A 17,337-nucleotide genomic window follows, 5' to 3' on the forward strand; every position below is an offset into this window, starting at 1 on the left:
GGGGACGGGTGGGGGGCGAAGAGGAGAGGGAGTGTGGCTAGTGATTGGATTACAGTCAGGGAGTCCCGACGGACTGGCCAAATGACCGGGACAAATTGCCCCTCGCCTTCGGGAATACTTATACTATCCAGCGGCGATCGAGGACTTCACGTGTCTTCAGCTTCAGGCACCACTGAACACTGACCCGGTATCACCCTGTCTCTCTCCTTTTTACGTTTTTCCTCGATTTTTTTTTTTTTTTCAGGACTTCACCTCCTCAATACCGTGTTCAATCTCCACTGTTTTACGTCCCTCCCTTTCCTATTTACACGATAAAGAACGTGGACGATGGAGTCGAGTGAAGGAGGTGAAATTGTTGAGATAAAAAAATGTGAATTTGATAAGAAAAAAAAATAAGGGGGATATTGAATAGTTTGAGGGGCATTGGCTGAGGAAATAACAGGATGGTGTCTTTGAGTCTGATCGGTGGATTGTGTCTGTACCGAGTGAGATGGCAATAGGAGGGGTTAAAACGACGATGGACCAATGGACCATGCGCTATTCTTTACGGATGTAATTGACCGGGGAGATAACACTACCGATTCCCGTCGGGTAATAACGTTTTCTCGCTCGATTTTAATGGCCAAACTAATCGCCGCTGCTGGTAGGTCTTTCAGATTGCCTCCGAGGTGTCAGATTATCGAGCTGGTATGTGTCCTTTACCAGATTCACATAATTATTCGGTAGAAGAAAAAAAAAACCAATGAAAAAATGGCAAAACCAATAAAAATACTGGAATTGTTGTGACCATTAGTCCCTTATTCTTAAATCTCCCCCTGAAAACTTGACCAATAAAGGGACTCGTGAAAAACTGGTGTGCACCAGAGAAAGAGATATAAAAAGGAGAGAGAGAGATAAATGTAATTCTTGAATGATTTCATCTCACTTTGGTACCAACAGAGAGGATCTGATTGGCCGTTACTGCCAGAGTTAAACTTCCTATTTCCAAGGATTGAGTAACGAACACGAGGAAAACGAAGATAAAGTTGCAAAACTTTTTTTCCACGATTGCGAGTGAATTGGTGAAGTTCAATGGAAACAGATAACACAATAGATAACCCTCCCCTCCTCACACGCCCAATGTAAATCTGTTCGTACTTGTCGGCATCGCGTATATATAAATGCCAAAGTTTTTTTTTTTCTAACGATTTTTTTTTACACAATGTTTTTGACACAAAAGAGCAGTATGATAGTGTATCGTCACTTGGCGGGACTCAACACGTATTGTCCAGGGCCATGAAGTTCCACTTGATCACGATCCAGAGACCCTCAGGATCCTCACTTACCTCACCAGATAATATGTCGATTGGAAATTCATGCGCCAAAACCATTCTCACTCCCGTCCAACGCCCCAGGGGTTGAAAATCTATCGCAAATTTCAATCGCCCTGGTTTCTTCATCTACAGCCCATTGTTCTTCCATTTTTTTTTTCACTCCTATCGCCCGCATGATTCATCAAGTGACTCTACTCCCCAAAAATAATAACGAATGAAAAAAAAAAGAGACATATTTTTTGTTGAGCACCTTTCTAAAATTCAAAATGATTGATAACTTAATTTCATTGTATTATAATTAATTTTCAGTGTTGAAGCGCTAAATCTGGATAAACGTGTGCAATTCGCACGTTGGGGACCTAGTACTGGTATATATTCTGGTATCGGATGAAGGCGACGGGGGGTGTAGGTGTCCACTGCCAAGAGCACCCCAGCAATGCCAGAGGCAAAGCCAGAAGCAAAGAGGCGGTGTAGCATTCATTCGTCGTGGGAGTTGTGTCCACACACATCTTTTTTACTCGTCTTCCTTTATTGCTTGCTTTTACTCTCTCGCTCTGGTTTTTTTTCTCGTTTTTCCCCGAGGAGTAACTAACTGAACGAGTGTCAGGGATGGAGGGCGTTAAGGTAATGCCCCATTAGTATGTGACCCCCGTAGTAACACGGTAACACCACCACAGAAAATCTACTCGACGAGTGCTGCGGCCACTCGATAACCACACTCGACGGATTTCTCCTCTTCATTCTTTTGCCATGTTATTCTCTCCTATCCGAGGAGATCCTGATATCCTGAAATTGTGAAAGGCTGAAAGCCTGTCTGCACTCATTCTCATCATCTCATCGACAGATTCAATGATTATACCTTCATTGATTGGGGGATGAATGAATTTTTACAGTGGAAAACATAAAACACTTGTTCCAAGGGGAATGATACTGCCAGTCATACTGATAACCGATTACGAGACATTGACGTGAATTAATGGGCGGATACGGGGATGAAGTGAATGTATTAATTAAAAGTCAACCCCAGAGTCTTAACCTCTCGTCGGAGCTTAGCGTCTTACCGTGGGTGCTCTTCACCGGGGAATATCTTATAAATGTCACCAACGGGGAGAGAATTACCGCCTGGTGCACGATGATACAAGATCCTCTTTAAATTGAACAATTGGGCGGTTGGAATTATTCGTCGAGTTTAAAAATACCATAAAAAATAATTGATACGGGGGTTCGGGGGTGTTTTATGATCATGACTCGTATAAATGGAATGAAAATAGGCGGAAGAGTGAATAAACGGTGAGATTTTTCACTGGAGAGAAGTCAAAGTGTAAAAAAGTTAAATTTATAATCCGTAAAAACAATTATGTCGGAGGTTCGGCTCGACGAACAAAAACGGCCAATATCTCTCGTTTGATTTATACTATCCCCCAGTGGGTGAATATATGGGCTGTGTCGGGCAGTTCAACCCCTCGCTGGCACCCCCCCATATTAAATGGAATATTAAAGATTTAGGACACAAGACAATGCGTCGCGCATCCAAAAAAATATAAAAAATTAAAGGAATAGATTTTTTTAAACTCTATTGATATGAGTTGTCGATAGGAGGATGCATACTTTCTCGGTCCATTTCAATAACCCACCCCCATAAATCCCTACAACCCAGAGGGTTGAAAGATATGGATCTCCTCTCAAACGAACGGATTCAACTGAAATTTTCTCTCTTTCCTTTTACTTTTATTAAAAGTTCCCGAATGAATAGTAAAACGCCAGTTAAAGGTTTTCTCACAAAACTCCAAATATCTTTTTTTTTCTCAGAATGAAATGGACACGGTTGAACCATAAAATCAGCCTGTGGGCAGTTTAGTCCAGCCGGTACGATTTGACCGGATTCCATGTTAAACATATGCATTACATTTATTCTTCTGAGATATTGCAACACTCAATATCTCACCCTCTTCACCAATTCAATAACCAACAATTTCCTTTAATAAATTTGTATCTATTTTATTTTGAGTAATCGGCGAGTTGTAGAGGCCCTTAAGGGATTTTAAAACGGCCCTTGGGTGTCCCCCCGATTGTAATTCCCACCTCGGTATTATCCAATAAAGCCAAATCATCGTTCACCCTCGGAAATATTTTCCGTTAAAATAAAATAAAAAAAATACAAGGTGAAAATGGTGTTAACGCGGTGTATATCAGTGTGGCTTTGTGTACTGAGGACGTACGTGGGGCATTGTATTACCGGAGAATTTCAGGGGTGTGGGATTCTCTCTGGCAAGAAGTGAGAAACATCGTAGCACCCCCCGAAAAGCCCTTAACGAGGCTAATACACTTGTCACGCGTCACAAGCCTGAAATCCATGACGTGCTATTAACGTCGGCTATGAACCAATGGCCAACGCAACTGTTGAATGTCACTTTAAATACGTGTCACGTATCTCCCTCTATTAATCATTAAAACATGTACACCATAATTTTTATTTAAAAAATAGTAAACTATAAGAGGAGAAAAGTGATAGCAAATAAATGGGTGAAAATGGGTAGAAAAGTCCATTTGGATTTTCAGTGTAAGGCTGTCGGCGCTAATAATGGGTGGGCAGCTTGGTAAGCCAGTTGACCGTGACTAGATAAAAAATACTGCCTTCTGACCCTTCGTGTCTCTGTAACAAACTATCGGACGTCCTCCTCCACCCCTCTCTTACAGCCTTGTCATGCTAATCGCATAGGATCGCATCTTCTTTCATCCCCCTGACTTTTATTCGCGATCCACTACTGGCAACTAAAAACCAAAATAAAAAAAATAAAAAAAAAACCTCCACCAAGGGGGGTAACTACCGATGTGGGGAAGTGCCAAGTATAAAGGAGAACAAAACGACACGAGCACATAGACAACACTCACCCTCCGATAGTCTATCTGAGGAATAAAATAAAAAAAGAGAGAAAAATAAAAGTACTGCCGAGGAGAAATCGGATTTTATGGGACAGCATGGACTTTCTGGTGGGATAAAAGGTGAAACGTTGTGTCGTTCAACAGCCTGGTCATTGGAAATGTGGCACTTAGGTCTCCCCTGTGGATAATGTCCATCAGGAGAACATGTTCATTCGTTTGCATCTGTTATGTTGTGAGTAAATGCGTGGAGTTGTATTTTTTGGGGTGGTATCCTCGGAAAAATTTAAATATCCTGAGACAGGACTGAAGTACGACTGGTAGCAGTGGTTGAGATGGACGATGGCCAGCGCCTGGTGATATAATAAAATAAACTGTCAGCGGCAGCTCACATAAAAATGCTAAAGAGGTAGCCCATATTGGTCTTGGTGGTGCCCTCGGAGATATATGCGCTTTCGAAGGAGGATATGAGGGGTAATGGGTCTCGGTTGCAAGGAGTGATAAGGAATACAGCATTCTCCATCTCAGGATTTTCTCCAATTTGGCTTTGGGGGATAATTTTTATTCTTAAACTTGCCACTGAAATTCTTCCAGCTCTCTTCTCGCTCGTTAAATTAAGTCCAACAAATCGGTGAGCTTTGAATATAATCATTCGGGTGATTGTCGAGATTCTGAGGGGAAAAAAAATTATCCCAATGAGCAAATATTTAAGAACAAATGGCAGTTTTATCTTCTCACTTGCTCAACCCTCTAATCAAATTGCTCCGATCATAAAGGCGAGATTATTATTCTCCTCGTCATACCAGGCGATTCAATCGTTTCTCATTCATGCGTGCACCGGTGAAAGGGAGGGAAAAAAAATCCTTGGGGTGAAATATTCTCGGTGAAAGTGGATTTCACCAGGTTTCCCGAGGTATTACGACACAATTCTCTTAACTCCAATTCGTCCTCTATTTCATCTCTTATTTCATCACAGTTGAATTCCTCTGTCATCAAGTTGATTGACGAGTGATATCGTTAACGGTTTAGTCTGCGTGCGATCTACTGCAATGATCTTGTTACTGTTCTGCACCCCTCGCTCCTTCCCCAACTCCAAACATTCGACAAATCGCTCACTCCATTCGATTAATCAAATTCAATAGAATAATTATTTAAATAGATAATGACAAAATTCACAAAGAGGTCGACTGGTGGAAATTATTGCTTTGACATAAATATAAATTTATTTAGTAGCTAAGAGTTCGTTATTTGGAAAATGCCAGCGAAGGGTCAAACTGACCCCCTCCTCCCCCATTCGTCTTATCCCTCAGTCCACCGGATTTCTCTTTCAATTCTAAGGATTCTACTCCCTCTCTTCGATATTTTTTACGACTGTTCTCCCTGAGCCCACCCCAAAGGGCTATCACAGCTCTCCATATCGAAAAGACTGGATTTTTTTTCTCCACAAGTCATTAACAATTATTGTGATATTATTCCCCGGGGCTCATTCAAATGACAGCTGCATACGCAGTTGTACGTTGAAATAAAAATAGAGTGGAAAATCATTTCTTCTGAAACAACGATCGCATCTGTGTTTCCCATTATTGAATAATTTAATTTATTAATTGCAAAATAATTCTTTGGAAAATTGAGTAAATTTTTTGACGAGTGTAATAGTTGAGGGGAGAGAAAAATGCGAAAGGGGTGAGACTGGGAATAGATAAAGATAAGCCACGGTAGTTCCGTGACTTGACAATAAAGCTTGACTCAGCTCCACTGGAATTCGTATGGACCGCTCTTTTGCCCCCTTTTCCTCACCCAGAGACCGTCCAATTTTTTTTTTTTAGGTGTCATGCTGCGAGGAGTCAATGATTCAAGGTACAGACTAAATATATTCAAGTTTCTCTGTTGATGACAACATTTTCTCTTTTATTATCATAATAAGTATAATCATCTTATATACAGATTAACAGCAATGAAAACATTTTTCATTTTAAAATAATAAATTGTTACCATTTGATTGATTATGTTACAAAAAAATAACAGATATTATTAATCATAATTAACGTTATCCAAAAATATTTAAACCAGAATTAAACAAAAAAAGGAAAATAATATTAAAAATCATTTGAAAAAATGATAATTCTCTAGATTGCACATGTGAATTGCACAAAATGCTAAAAGATTTAAATTCATCTAAAGATGTATTTGCACGATTTGTCGCCAATGATAAATTCCTCGTTACCCTACCAATAAATAAAAACCATTGCCAGAAGAGTGAAGTAATAAAAGATTGGTAATCAGAAAAATGAGATGATCTGACGGGTGAAATGATTAAAATGTTGTGGAATCATCACTTCACTCACTGATTCACATAATTATGATTGAGTTTCACGTCCAACAAGCGCCGCTTCGGCGCTGTCTGTGTCACAGGTAGACCTCAGGACTAGCTGGTGCTGGTGCAGGGGGTTGTGGTTGTGGAGCCATCGGTGCGGCCTGATGGGAGCGCTGATTCGAGGCCTGATTATGCTGTGGCGATGGTTGCGCCGAGTGATGATTCTGATTGTGTTGCTGATTTTGCCTCGCCCTCATCATCTCGTACCGTTGCTTGTACATATCCCTCTCCTGCACCAATTGCGCATTATTCAATCGCAATTGTTGCAATTCAGCGCTCAATGTCCTGTTGGTTGTCTCCAGGTCGTGACGCTGCTGGAGTCTTTTGCTCCGACAATTCTGCGCGTAGCCGCGATTTTTCAGGGTCCGTCGCTTCTGCTTCAGTCGCACGATCTTCGAATTAAATAATTTACCATTACAATTCCACCCAGCACATGTCAATCAATATATTTTTTGAATAATTATATGGAACAATTGCATCGACTCTTTTCTCTAAAAGCGAATGAGAATGAAGAGAATGGAGGAGTTGTGTGAGAGGCCAGAGGTGGGATAAATGGGAGAAAAAATTCTCATGATATTTTTAAAAAAATGAGAGACCTTACTCACCTCCTCCCTGGGGCAGCCGTGGAGACGCTTATTGAGCTCTCGCACCGACAGGGACATCAACACCTCGTCGTCCATGAGCTCGTCCTGGGGATTGCTGCCATTGCAGTTGGAGTAGAGGCTGTTGCCAGTTCGATGAGCAGGATGATCGGGACTCGGTCCACTGCCACCCATTGAACCTACTGAGCAAACACTTATGGGTCTTGCAACCTGGAAACGAACTTGGGGATCGTCCATGCTGGAGGAGACACCATTGCTCGTTGGAAGCATTCCGTTATTGTGATCGCCATTGGGTCCATAACACTCGAGATGCCCCGACATCGATATATAACCACCTGGAGTTCATTTATAATTATCTCATTGAATTCCTCGGTGGAGCGAAAAAAAACATGTAAATTTTAATGAATAAATATAATAAACACACCGCCATGCCTGAGATGCCTCGGCAAATGCTGTATCTGCTCTTGAAACTGCGGATGACTAGACCATGCCTCATGCGGCGGCTCAGGTGTTTGCTCCTGAGGGCAATGTGGTCTCAAATCAAGTGGTTCCTGTCTCAATGACTGCGTCAACCATCCCATACCCCCAGTGCCAATTTGCATCTCATCCTGACCAATTAACGGCTGCTGCTGGTGCAATTGCAGCAGCAGTCCACCCTTATCCCGCAAATCGCGATCATTGCGATGATGCAGCTGAAGGGGTGGAGGTGATGCCGACACTGGTGGTGTATCAGGTGGTGTACCCGGGTGAGATAGAGTCGTCAAGTGGGTTGATATACCGGATGGGGCTTTAACCAGCACCCCGTGCTGCACCTGAATGTGCGGCTGGCCATACAGGGGATGGGGCTGCTCCAATTCATGAGCTGGTGGTGTCAGCGGTGCCAGTGCCATACCCTGATGCATTTGACTAACTATATTTCCATTTACCATCACTGCTGGCGATCCTATTCGCACCTATATCCCCGTGGGAAAACAATTCAATTAACTCTAAATTTGAAATTAATTCAAATAATCAAGTGCAAGCTACATCTTGAAAGTTCATTGAGAGTCTATGTTTACAAATAAAGATGAGAGAATGATGAAATGATGAGAGGATTTCACCGAAGAAAAGCACCGAGAGAAAATAATTCATGAGGAAAAAAAAAATGCAATCAAACGAGAAGATGAGAGGAAGGAGTCACTCAAGAATCCGGAAATCACCTCGCGTTTCACATCGGCCGGATCGAGATGATCAAGAACAAACTCCTGGACATACTCCCTCGCGAGATGATCCTCAGGTACTTCCATCTTGACCTCGTCCACGTCAACCTGGACCCCAGGGGATTCTACCGTGGCATTGGTATTAAACCGCAGTGGATCCTCTCCACTATTTTTATCACTATCACAAATGCCACCACCACCGCCAGCGTTACCGCCGGCTCCCAAACACCCTATCACTGTTCCTGGCGTTTTTAATAACAATTATTCAACAATTGTCGCCGCTATCGGATCCCACAACCACTCGAGTTTAATCCCAATTAGTTGGATAGCATCACAATTGCCTTAATATTAAAAAAATAAAAATAAATGACAACAAATTCACTGACAAAATGAAAATAAAAATTATCCACTAGAAATTACACAACCGATGAGATGCAGAGGATGAGCGATAAGATATTAAAACGCACGAGTGAATTCGTTGGAGATGATGCCGATTAGGTTTGCCGGTCACTGCCGGTGGTTTGGCACCTCAACTACTAAAATCCTCCAGGCGATGGTGCGCGGAAGGGGACAACACCGCTTCCAGAAGAGGAGGTGAAAGAGCAATGATAAAAATCTCGCGAGAGAGAGAGAGAGCGAGTGAGAGGGGGATGGAGACGTGGGACCAGTGACAAAATGAATTTTCTCCTTATTTTATTTTTTTTTTTGGGGGGGGGGTCTATTGTCGAAATGCGGTGGTGGGAGGGGAGTTAGTGATAGCTGGTGGAGGTGTACGACGAACCTGTGCGGCGCGCGCGTTTATTCCCACAGTAGATACACCAGACGAATGGCAACCTGGTCAGACACAAAACCGTAGTCACACCCGCGCAATCTCTTTTCACTGGGCCATGACGTCACCAAAGTAGGTGGAGCCAACCACTGGCCAGACCTTCACCCTCCCATTGGTTGATAACACTCCAACATCCCATTGGCTCCTCTCCCACGCATTCCTCACCTACCTCCAGGGAGAGGGAAAACTTCTCAATGCATCGATGCAATATCCAACATGGGAGTGAGCATCTTACCTTCGAGGAGGTGTCTATTAATTTCTAATGGGATTATTGTCATTTTTTAGGGATTTTTCAAAAGGCTCTTATATCCTATGGGAAATTCAGGCGCTCCAGGTCGCCGTTAAAATATGGGGAAGAATGATTTTATCTCGTTATCAGAATTCGAGGTGTCTTTTGAGGATATTCTATTTTTTAGGCGAGAAAATATATCGATGAAATGGAGGGAATTCAATGGTTTTGAAAATTGAAATGTTAAAAATTTGAAATGTGAGAAATTAACGCGGGCTACACGCGCTAATTCGCTATCACAATTTGCCTCGGATTAATTTCCGTCTAATGTAACGAAACACTTTGTGTTTAGAAGAGGAAAAAATGGCGATGCCTCTGGTTACTCACTGTTGAGTTGATACTCGTGACAATGTAATCCATCTAGTAATTTTAATCTCGATGCCCCGTACAATCGCCACAACACAATCGTTCATGCAAGATTGTATGTCGTATTTACAAATAAAAGTACACATGATACGATTTATGACCCTGACATGGAATAATATTGATTCCATTGACTGTAAATCACGAAGAACTCATAAACATCAATAAAATATTTAGCAAAGTATTGCAATGAAAATTTCCCTCTTGTAAAAATGAGAACTAATGAGAGAAGATTATTGATAAAAAAAAAAACGATTTTAATGTGAAATGAAGTTGGCGATGAGGGAAAAACTGAAATGCTCATTAATTCGAAAAGTTTCATACGAGTTTGAAATTGAAATCATGTAGCGAGGCGACTATGTACTCTTTTGAGGTGTCCTGGGGGTCTCTCTCCTCTAGTCGGTATAGGATGGCGACGAAGAGGGGCAAGTGAGGAAGGAGGAAAGAGGAAAGAGGAATTGTGCTGAGCCAGCATAGCTCGAGCCCCCTCACTCCCCCTCATACCGCCCTCACCTCACCTCTGCACACCCCCTGCACACCCCCTTCAGCTGGCAGCCCCTCAGCTGCACATCGATACCAACCGATTCACCCACCTAACTCAACCTACCCAATCATACTTACACCTACATACGCCACATCACTTTTATTTTATCATCATTATCATTATTTTTCTCAAATTGCACAACTCCACCAACTCGTGTTGAAATTATAATTCCGTTGAAATTTTAATTAGGAAATTAATGAAATTCTTCACCTCTCGGTGCGCCAAATAAAATTTCCCAATCAATTCCATTGTACAACTATTTTTTATCGATTCAATCGATTCGGTGGATCAATCATTTAGCTGAGAATTCGGTGTAAAAATTATGAATGTTAAAGTTTTGTGTTGGGATAGTGATAAATTCACCGGATGGAAGTAAAAGTGAGTGGCTGAGGGGTACATCCCCAACACGACAGCTAATCCCCGTCAAATAATCCGGGTGTATTCCACTATATCCAAAAGCAGACGCACCTCTCATTTGTTCATCGCACGATGACAGATGACAATGAAAGTGAGACAATGAGACTTTTCCCTGTCCCACTAAACTGTTGTCACCGTAACGAGGGGTTCCCGGGATTTTACGTCTAGCAATGAGAGTGCCTGATCTGTTTGCAATCTGTGCTCAATTACTATCGGATAATCGTTCTTCGGTTTCGCTCTCTACTTTCCCCTCTCTTCCTATTTTTCCCAAAAAACAATGAGAACCACGGATTTTTTTTTCTACATCACTTCATTTGTAGAAATGAATATATCCCCACTAAAAATCTTGAGAGACTGAATTTATTAAAGTACAGGGCAAAATTTGCCGATTAAACGAATGGATTTCGTAATCTTAATGGCACCAGTTTATTTAATGAGCGACAATAAGTCCGACTCGGATCATTTAATCGGAGCTATCATCACTCCAGGCCATTTATCGGCCCATCGAAACAATAAGGAACGGTTAAAGGGCATCAATAATGGTTGTCGGGGTATAGTGATGACAAATATGAAGTGTCTTCCGGCGGTTCAGCGGCGGATGTCCCACAAATGCGTTTCTTCCACTTCTTTTTTTTTATTATTATTTTTTATTTCCATCTCTTCGTCTCAAAAAAAATCTCTCTATCGAGAAATGGAAGGAAAAATAAATGAAAATAATGGGAAATAATGGGAAATAATGGGAAATAATGGGAAATAATGGGGAATAGTGAGGATTAAGTAATAAACACTTGGTGAAATTTTGAAAAAATTTGATATTGATTTGCACGGGGATATAAATAGAATTTTTTGGAGTGAATTCGCAGGGAATTGCACACCTCTTTCCCAAGGTGTTTGTAATTCACCTCGGGGTGTCGGGTCGCATCTCACATCTGCACGCGCCTAATCACGCTCGTGACGTCACATCCGGCAAATCTGACGATTAAGCGAAAAACGAGAGAACTACATTACTCCTCGCCCAGTCTATCCCAATGCTACATGATAATTTATCGTTTAAAAATAATAGTCCGAGGTGAAATTAAAAAAAAAAATCTTTGTAATTTTTTTAGCAAGCGATTCGAACGCGTGACAGTGTTGCAATCTCACGTTTGCAACAAAGTTCGAGGATTAATACATCTGATAGAATATTTTAAAGAAGATAAATAGAAGTGGAATATTGAAGTGGAGTTGTGATAGAGTGATGGAAAAAATAGTGAACCGAATCAAAAGTCACAGCTCGTTTCTCTTATCACATGACGTTAACCTTCGCCGTCTCCCCGATTGGCTCAATGTCGAGAATCGATAGATAATTGAAGTAGCCAACTCATAAAACGTTGAAGCAAAGTCAATTCTCAACATTTCATCAAATGCTCAATCATCTGAAAACTAGTCATTTCCGGAGAAATAAAATGAGCATTTGAAAACAATTCACTCAGCAATTTTTCACTCGCAGCCAATAATCGAAATCCATCGATACTGCGTAATTCTCGAAAACGATATAACTAATTACTATCGAATATTTTATGACGTAGAGAAAAATCAAATGACTTTCACCCCGGAGTAGCTCGTCCTTGAGATAATTACGTAATGATGGAAAATAAAAAATCCCAATACTCGACTGCAGTGTGAAAAATAATGATCGATGATTCCGCGGTGACGTAATTATTTCTGGAAGTACCAGAAAAATTGGAAAAAAATGTGGGGGGCGAGGTGAGGGTATGAGAGCAATTCCCCTCTCCAATTTCCTCAAATGCCCAGGATGATTTTATGAAAGGGTTGAATGGCAAACATCGTTAATTCCTAGCTCGAGAAATTTGACGGTTTTGGCCCTTTACCAGTTGCCGACTGGTAAAGGTCAATATTCCTCGAGTATACTCAACAAATAATCTTCATCGATGCGTAAATGAATTGAGCTCAGTGTTGTCTGTGGTTCTTCTGGCGTTTAGCATCGAGCCTTCCATGTACCCGGTAATTCAAACTCTTCCCTCGATTCCTATCGACCATTCGACTTTTGCGCCTGCACGTGCACTCGAGACTCAATTGTCTAATTGGCAAATAAATCTCGTTGTTTTCAGATGGTGATGGGGTGAGAGGGGGGTAAGAGGGGGGTCAGAGGAGGCGTCTCTCACCCCCTCAACCCACGATATTGATCCTCAGATCAATGGCCAGATATGTTCCAGTCATTCCATATTTTTTTCGTTTGAATCCGCAATTTTGGCTTGTCGAGGGCAAAGGGCCGCATCTGGTGTCAGTCAAGGGTTACGACTCCGCAGGGGATGAGTGCGGGTCACAGGGGTCGTCACCTGCTGGTTGAGGGGAATTTAGGTGTCGCGGGGGTTGATGAATGTAGAAATCAAGAGGGTAAATAGGAAAAATTTACTTCTCGGGAGAAAATCAAATAAAACTCATGGCCATGGATTATTTAAACATCTTCACTCATAAATTAAACACAAGTTATCCACGACTGCGAGCTGATTCTACAATTTGTCGGGTAGAACAATACATCAGGTGAATGCCACTAACAAACTATTGTCCGATAATCGCTCAATTCTCTCTCTCTCTCTCATTTCTATACAACTGGTGTAATGTGGATCGTCGTCGGGGGTTCATACGGAGACCTAATTCAGAGTCCCGTGACGTACCGTCTCGTGTGGGCTAATCGCGAATTTACGAGAGTATTTTTTAAATTATTTGTGCCATTTATTTTTAATAGGAATATTATACTAGTGCTGATTAAGGTGGGGAATCGATGAGCCATGAAATTATTGTAATAATTTTGTTTTTATTTCTTAATTCATTAGCTGTTTAAATAATACACCATTTTGAACAAAAATAGCTGTAGGTTTATCACATGAATTTAGTAAGGCATCATGAAATATTTATTCTGTAATCAATGATTTATGCACATAATTATTCGGCGGAGAAATGCGATGAAATACACGGAGTCAAAATATTTCAGCATCAATTGTCGATTATTAACCACTTGTCGGTCATTTTCTCGATCTGCTTCGTTAGGATGGGATTTCTCAGACGGATTTTCACCTCTAAATTACCACCGGCTGCTTTTCTTCCGTTCATCAACTGTAAAATTCAAAAAATTGAAAATACACACTCCAAAATTTAAGAATCGTCAATAAAAATAATTAATCATTGAATTGACTACCGGAAATGAGTCGTGGAGAGTGCATTGCGACTCCAATGGTAGAAGTTTGACGGTGACAGTTCCCAAGAGACTGTCACTTCTAAAAAATCCCCTGAAAAATATAAAAAAATTATCGTAAAGAGAAAACCGGCGATTTATTTCAATCTCAGTGAGACACTAAATGCACTACCGAAGATATGAATTTATTAAATAGATTTGCGAATTATTCACGAATTTTTTAATCACACGATTAAATTTAAAAAATCAGCAATTCCTCTACAAAATATTTGGTGCCATGCTGTACATTTTATTTTCATACCTTGGGTGAGTGCAACACAGCAGGGGATTCATCGAGCATCTGCAAGCAATACTCTAGTCTATTTAATGCGTCTAAATACAATAAGAAAATAAACTAGAAACAATTAATAAAATTACTCAAGGGTGATAAATCCAAAAGTGCAAAAAACCGTTAGATATTGAATAGGGTAAAAAAAATGATAGGGAAGAACTCACCCCTTGGACCAAACTTGACACTTGAGTCCGTGTCTCTTGAAGGCACGTTGACAGGGTCTGCTCGATCGGTCAACGATCCCAGCCAATGTAAAAGTCGCATCATACTCGGGCTCATTGGTATTTTTGATGGTCGAGGTTCGATCTGTCGGTGGACTATCACTGGGATACGGAAATTCGTAGATAACGTAGGTGTCTGCCTCCTTCGGATAGTTGATTCCCCTTACGATCTGTATTTCTACATCACCATCATTCAAATCTGTACAGCTCTGTACAATAGCATAAGTTTTGACTTCATAATGATGCTGAGGTGGTGGCAATCCATCCCTCCTCCTCACCCTGAGCATATCGAGATCTTTGCTGTAGCCCAGAGCGAGTCTCTCCCATCGATTGAATCCAGGAACATCACCAAGAGCTTTAGCATGATCCCTGGTCGACAGACAGACCTTCTTCTGCTTGATCAATGTTGCCTCCAGGTTATCGTAAATATCAGAATCAGTGCTGTTCTCGTCGATGGGCTGGCACTCCTCGGAGGACACTAGAGCAAAGCTGTCATCTGAAGATGCGTCGAGCTGACTTTTAGCAGTGGGTGAAAGTGGAAGGGAGCTCATGTCTACAGGCAGTCCAGCTCGGCTGGCATTGATGAGAGGATCAATGCCCTTGGCTTGCCTCAGGTAGTCCCTTGCCAGCTCCAAGTCCCCGTCCTTCTTCGCAGCCAGTGCAGCACGTTTCAATTCAGCTTGCCTCCGTTCCAGAATAAAAATCTGCTTATCAGCTCTGGTTTTAGGATTTGTCATTGGTTTCCTGGGGATTTTCGGGGCTTTCTCAGGTTCACTGGAGCCTGGAGGGCCCGGTGCAGGTCTTGTGGGACCCGAAGGAGATGCTGCAGGTGCTGGAGCATCAACGGCTATTGGAGGAAATCCGGGGGGTGTTGGAAGCTCGTTGAAATCCACAGGTTTCCCCTTAGAATGAAGTTTAATGGCATCCTCGTACTGTTTACAAATTCTCCCATACCGCCGGGCCTTGGAGGAGTTGCCCTCCTCCTCAGCAGCTGTCTTGGTTCGACGATAGACTTCCAGGCGTTCCTTTAAAGCTCCTGCTATGTCTTCCCCGGTGACTGGAGCTGTTGCATCCCCGGTCGACTCCTGCATCTCGCTCTCCTCTTTCTGGGGCTCCGCATGTACATTAGCTTCTGGCACAGCCACAACGTCACCAGGTAGTTGAGGAGAGGGTGGCATATCGGATAAATCCACTGTTTCTCCTGCATTCAGAGCAGCGACGACGATGTCAAATTGTTTGGCGATCTTCACGTGATTCAATGCCTGCTCCACGTTCCCGGATTTCTTCCACTTCACAGCAGCTATTCGGTACTCCTGTTGACGTTGTTTCAAAAGAGACAACCCTTCCTGATCGATAGCAGGTGGAACTGAGGCCGGAGGCTGCTCTGAGGGCTCTGGGATAGGTTCTGGAGGCTCCAAAGGCTCAACAGGTTCTGGAACTGGTGGAGGCTCTGTTTTTTCTGCTTCAGGCAAGTCTGGCTGTTCAATTGCAGATTCATCGTGGGGTAATGCCGATGGAGGCAGGGCAGGTGGAATATCCGACTCGTCGACAGCACCCCCAGCTAAGGCTGTACGTAATAAACCCTGGAGAGTCTTCACTCCTCGTCCATATCGTCTGGCTTTGCTTGTATCATTCTGACTCTTTGCTTTAGCCTCAGCAGACTTGTACATCTGCAGTCGCTGCTCCAGCAATGAAGTTGTCTCGGTTTCTGCTGTGGGAGAAATTTTTTCAGGCCCTGCATCGGCCTCCGGCTCTTCTTCATCTGAAATTATTCCTTTCAATTCGTTCAGGAGCTCTGGGTCGTTTTCATCGACGTCTTCGTCATCCTCCTCGTCAGAGTTAATGTCCTGGGAGATCGGCACGATTTTCTTCGGTCTCCTGGCCGGTGCTGGAGGAATTTATAATTTATTCGTGGATTTTGCGTAACTTTTGATAATTATGTCGAGTCATTCACCTTTAGGTCCAGCTCGTATATCTTCTCCTCCAGTTAAACGACGCAATTCCGCCTCCAACGCCTCATCATCATCGTCATCATCGTTCCCAACAGGATTTATCAGGAAGTCCATTGAGTCACCAGCCTGACAATTTCAACAGAAATCTTAATTAATTGGAAGTTATCGCGCTGGGGATAAAGTGAGATTAGATTTCGTGGTGTTGTCTCAGTGGAAGCATTTCAGCAAAAAATAACTGTACAATTAATTAACTAAGACAGTGCATTAAATAATGATTATAAGTAATAATAAATTATGGAACTAATAAAAAAATGAAAATGTTACTTTATTAGCGGTTTTAGTCGTGCGTTGTTTAGCCACTTTCTTCTTGCTAAACATTTCTATCTAAAATGTCTTACGTAATCCGGGAGGATTGAAATTACAAAAACCGTTCAAGATCCTGGGAATTCACTCTCTGTTCAATAACAACTGTTCGGGAAGAACGTTAGGTGTGATGGTTGGGCCTTCATGAAACTGTAGCTAATCAACTTGTCAGAATGATGATCTCACAAATAGTATAGCAACCTCCCGATTCACCTCTCCTATACCTCGATTTATTTTCAAAGCACGTGGATGTGGAGAAAAAATTCATTAACATTTTTTGTGGAGCATTAAATTTTCTACAAAAAAATCTAGTGACAATTTTCGATAGAACTGGTAGTTACGGAAATATTCAGCATTGCAAGAGGTTCTCAAGGTGTCAATCAAACCTCTAGAACTATACTCTTTGGTGTTAATATATCAATTGCACTTATTCGGCGCCTGCGATTGGTGGAGAGACCCGAGTC

The 17,337-nt window shown here is 42.0% G+C and overlaps 2 protein-coding genes across 6 annotated transcripts; both read right to left on the reverse strand.

Moving 5' to 3' along the window:
- Window positions 1-6,244: 6,244 nt before the first annotated feature.
- LOC105271578 (transcription factor MafB) lies at window positions 6,245-9,208 on the reverse strand. 3 transcript variants are annotated; one of them, XM_011313212.1, is made up of 5 exons: window positions 9,150-9,208; window positions 8,369-8,709; window positions 7,594-8,122; window positions 7,164-7,504; window positions 6,245-6,959 (listed from the first exon to the last, which is right to left on the reverse strand). In XM_011313212.1, exons 2-5 carry the CDS (start codon window positions 8,453-8,455, stop codon window positions 6,600-6,602), a joined length of 1,317 nt encoding a protein of 438 aa, XP_011311514.1. In that variant the 5' UTR covers window positions 8,456-8,709; window positions 9,150-9,208; the 3' UTR covers window positions 6,245-6,599. The 3 variants fall into 3 exon arrangements, with proteins under 3 accessions (XP_011311514.1, XP_011311515.1, XP_011311516.1); XM_011313213.1 differs by lacking the exon at window positions 9,150-9,208 and having other exon boundaries at window positions 7,173-7,504; window positions 8,369-9,119; XM_011313214.1 differs by lacking the exon at window positions 9,150-9,208 and having other exon boundaries at window positions 7,594-8,112; window positions 8,369-8,459.
- A 4,400-nt stretch (window positions 9,209-13,608) lies between these two features.
- Window positions 13,609-17,269, reverse strand: l(2)gd1 (lethal (2) giant discs 1). Of its 3 annotated transcripts, none has more exons than XM_011313218.1 (6): window positions 16,909-17,269; window positions 16,513-16,636; window positions 14,502-16,446; window positions 14,308-14,346; window positions 14,010-14,100; window positions 13,609-13,927 (listed from the first exon to the last, which is right to left on the reverse strand). In XM_011313218.1, exons 2-6 carry the CDS (start codon window positions 16,622-16,624, stop codon window positions 13,808-13,810), a joined length of 2,307 nt encoding a protein of 768 aa, XP_011311520.1. In that variant the 5' UTR covers window positions 16,625-16,636; window positions 16,909-17,269; the 3' UTR covers window positions 13,609-13,807. The 3 variants fall into 3 exon arrangements, with proteins under 3 accessions (XP_011311520.1, XP_011311517.1, XP_011311518.1); XM_011313215.1 differs by having other exon boundaries at window positions 16,835-17,269; XM_011313216.1 differs by lacking the exon at window positions 14,308-14,346 and having other exon boundaries at window positions 16,835-17,269.
- Between the last annotated feature and the right edge of the window lie 68 nt (window positions 17,270-17,337).

This window comes from Fopius arisanus, unplaced genomic scaffold, assembly GCF_000806365.1.
Source record: "Fopius arisanus strain USDA-PBARC FA_bdor unplaced genomic scaffold, ASM80636v1 scaffold00113, whole genome shotgun sequence".
NCBI classification, from domain to species: Eukaryota; Metazoa; Arthropoda; class Insecta; order Hymenoptera; family Braconidae; genus Fopius; species Fopius arisanus.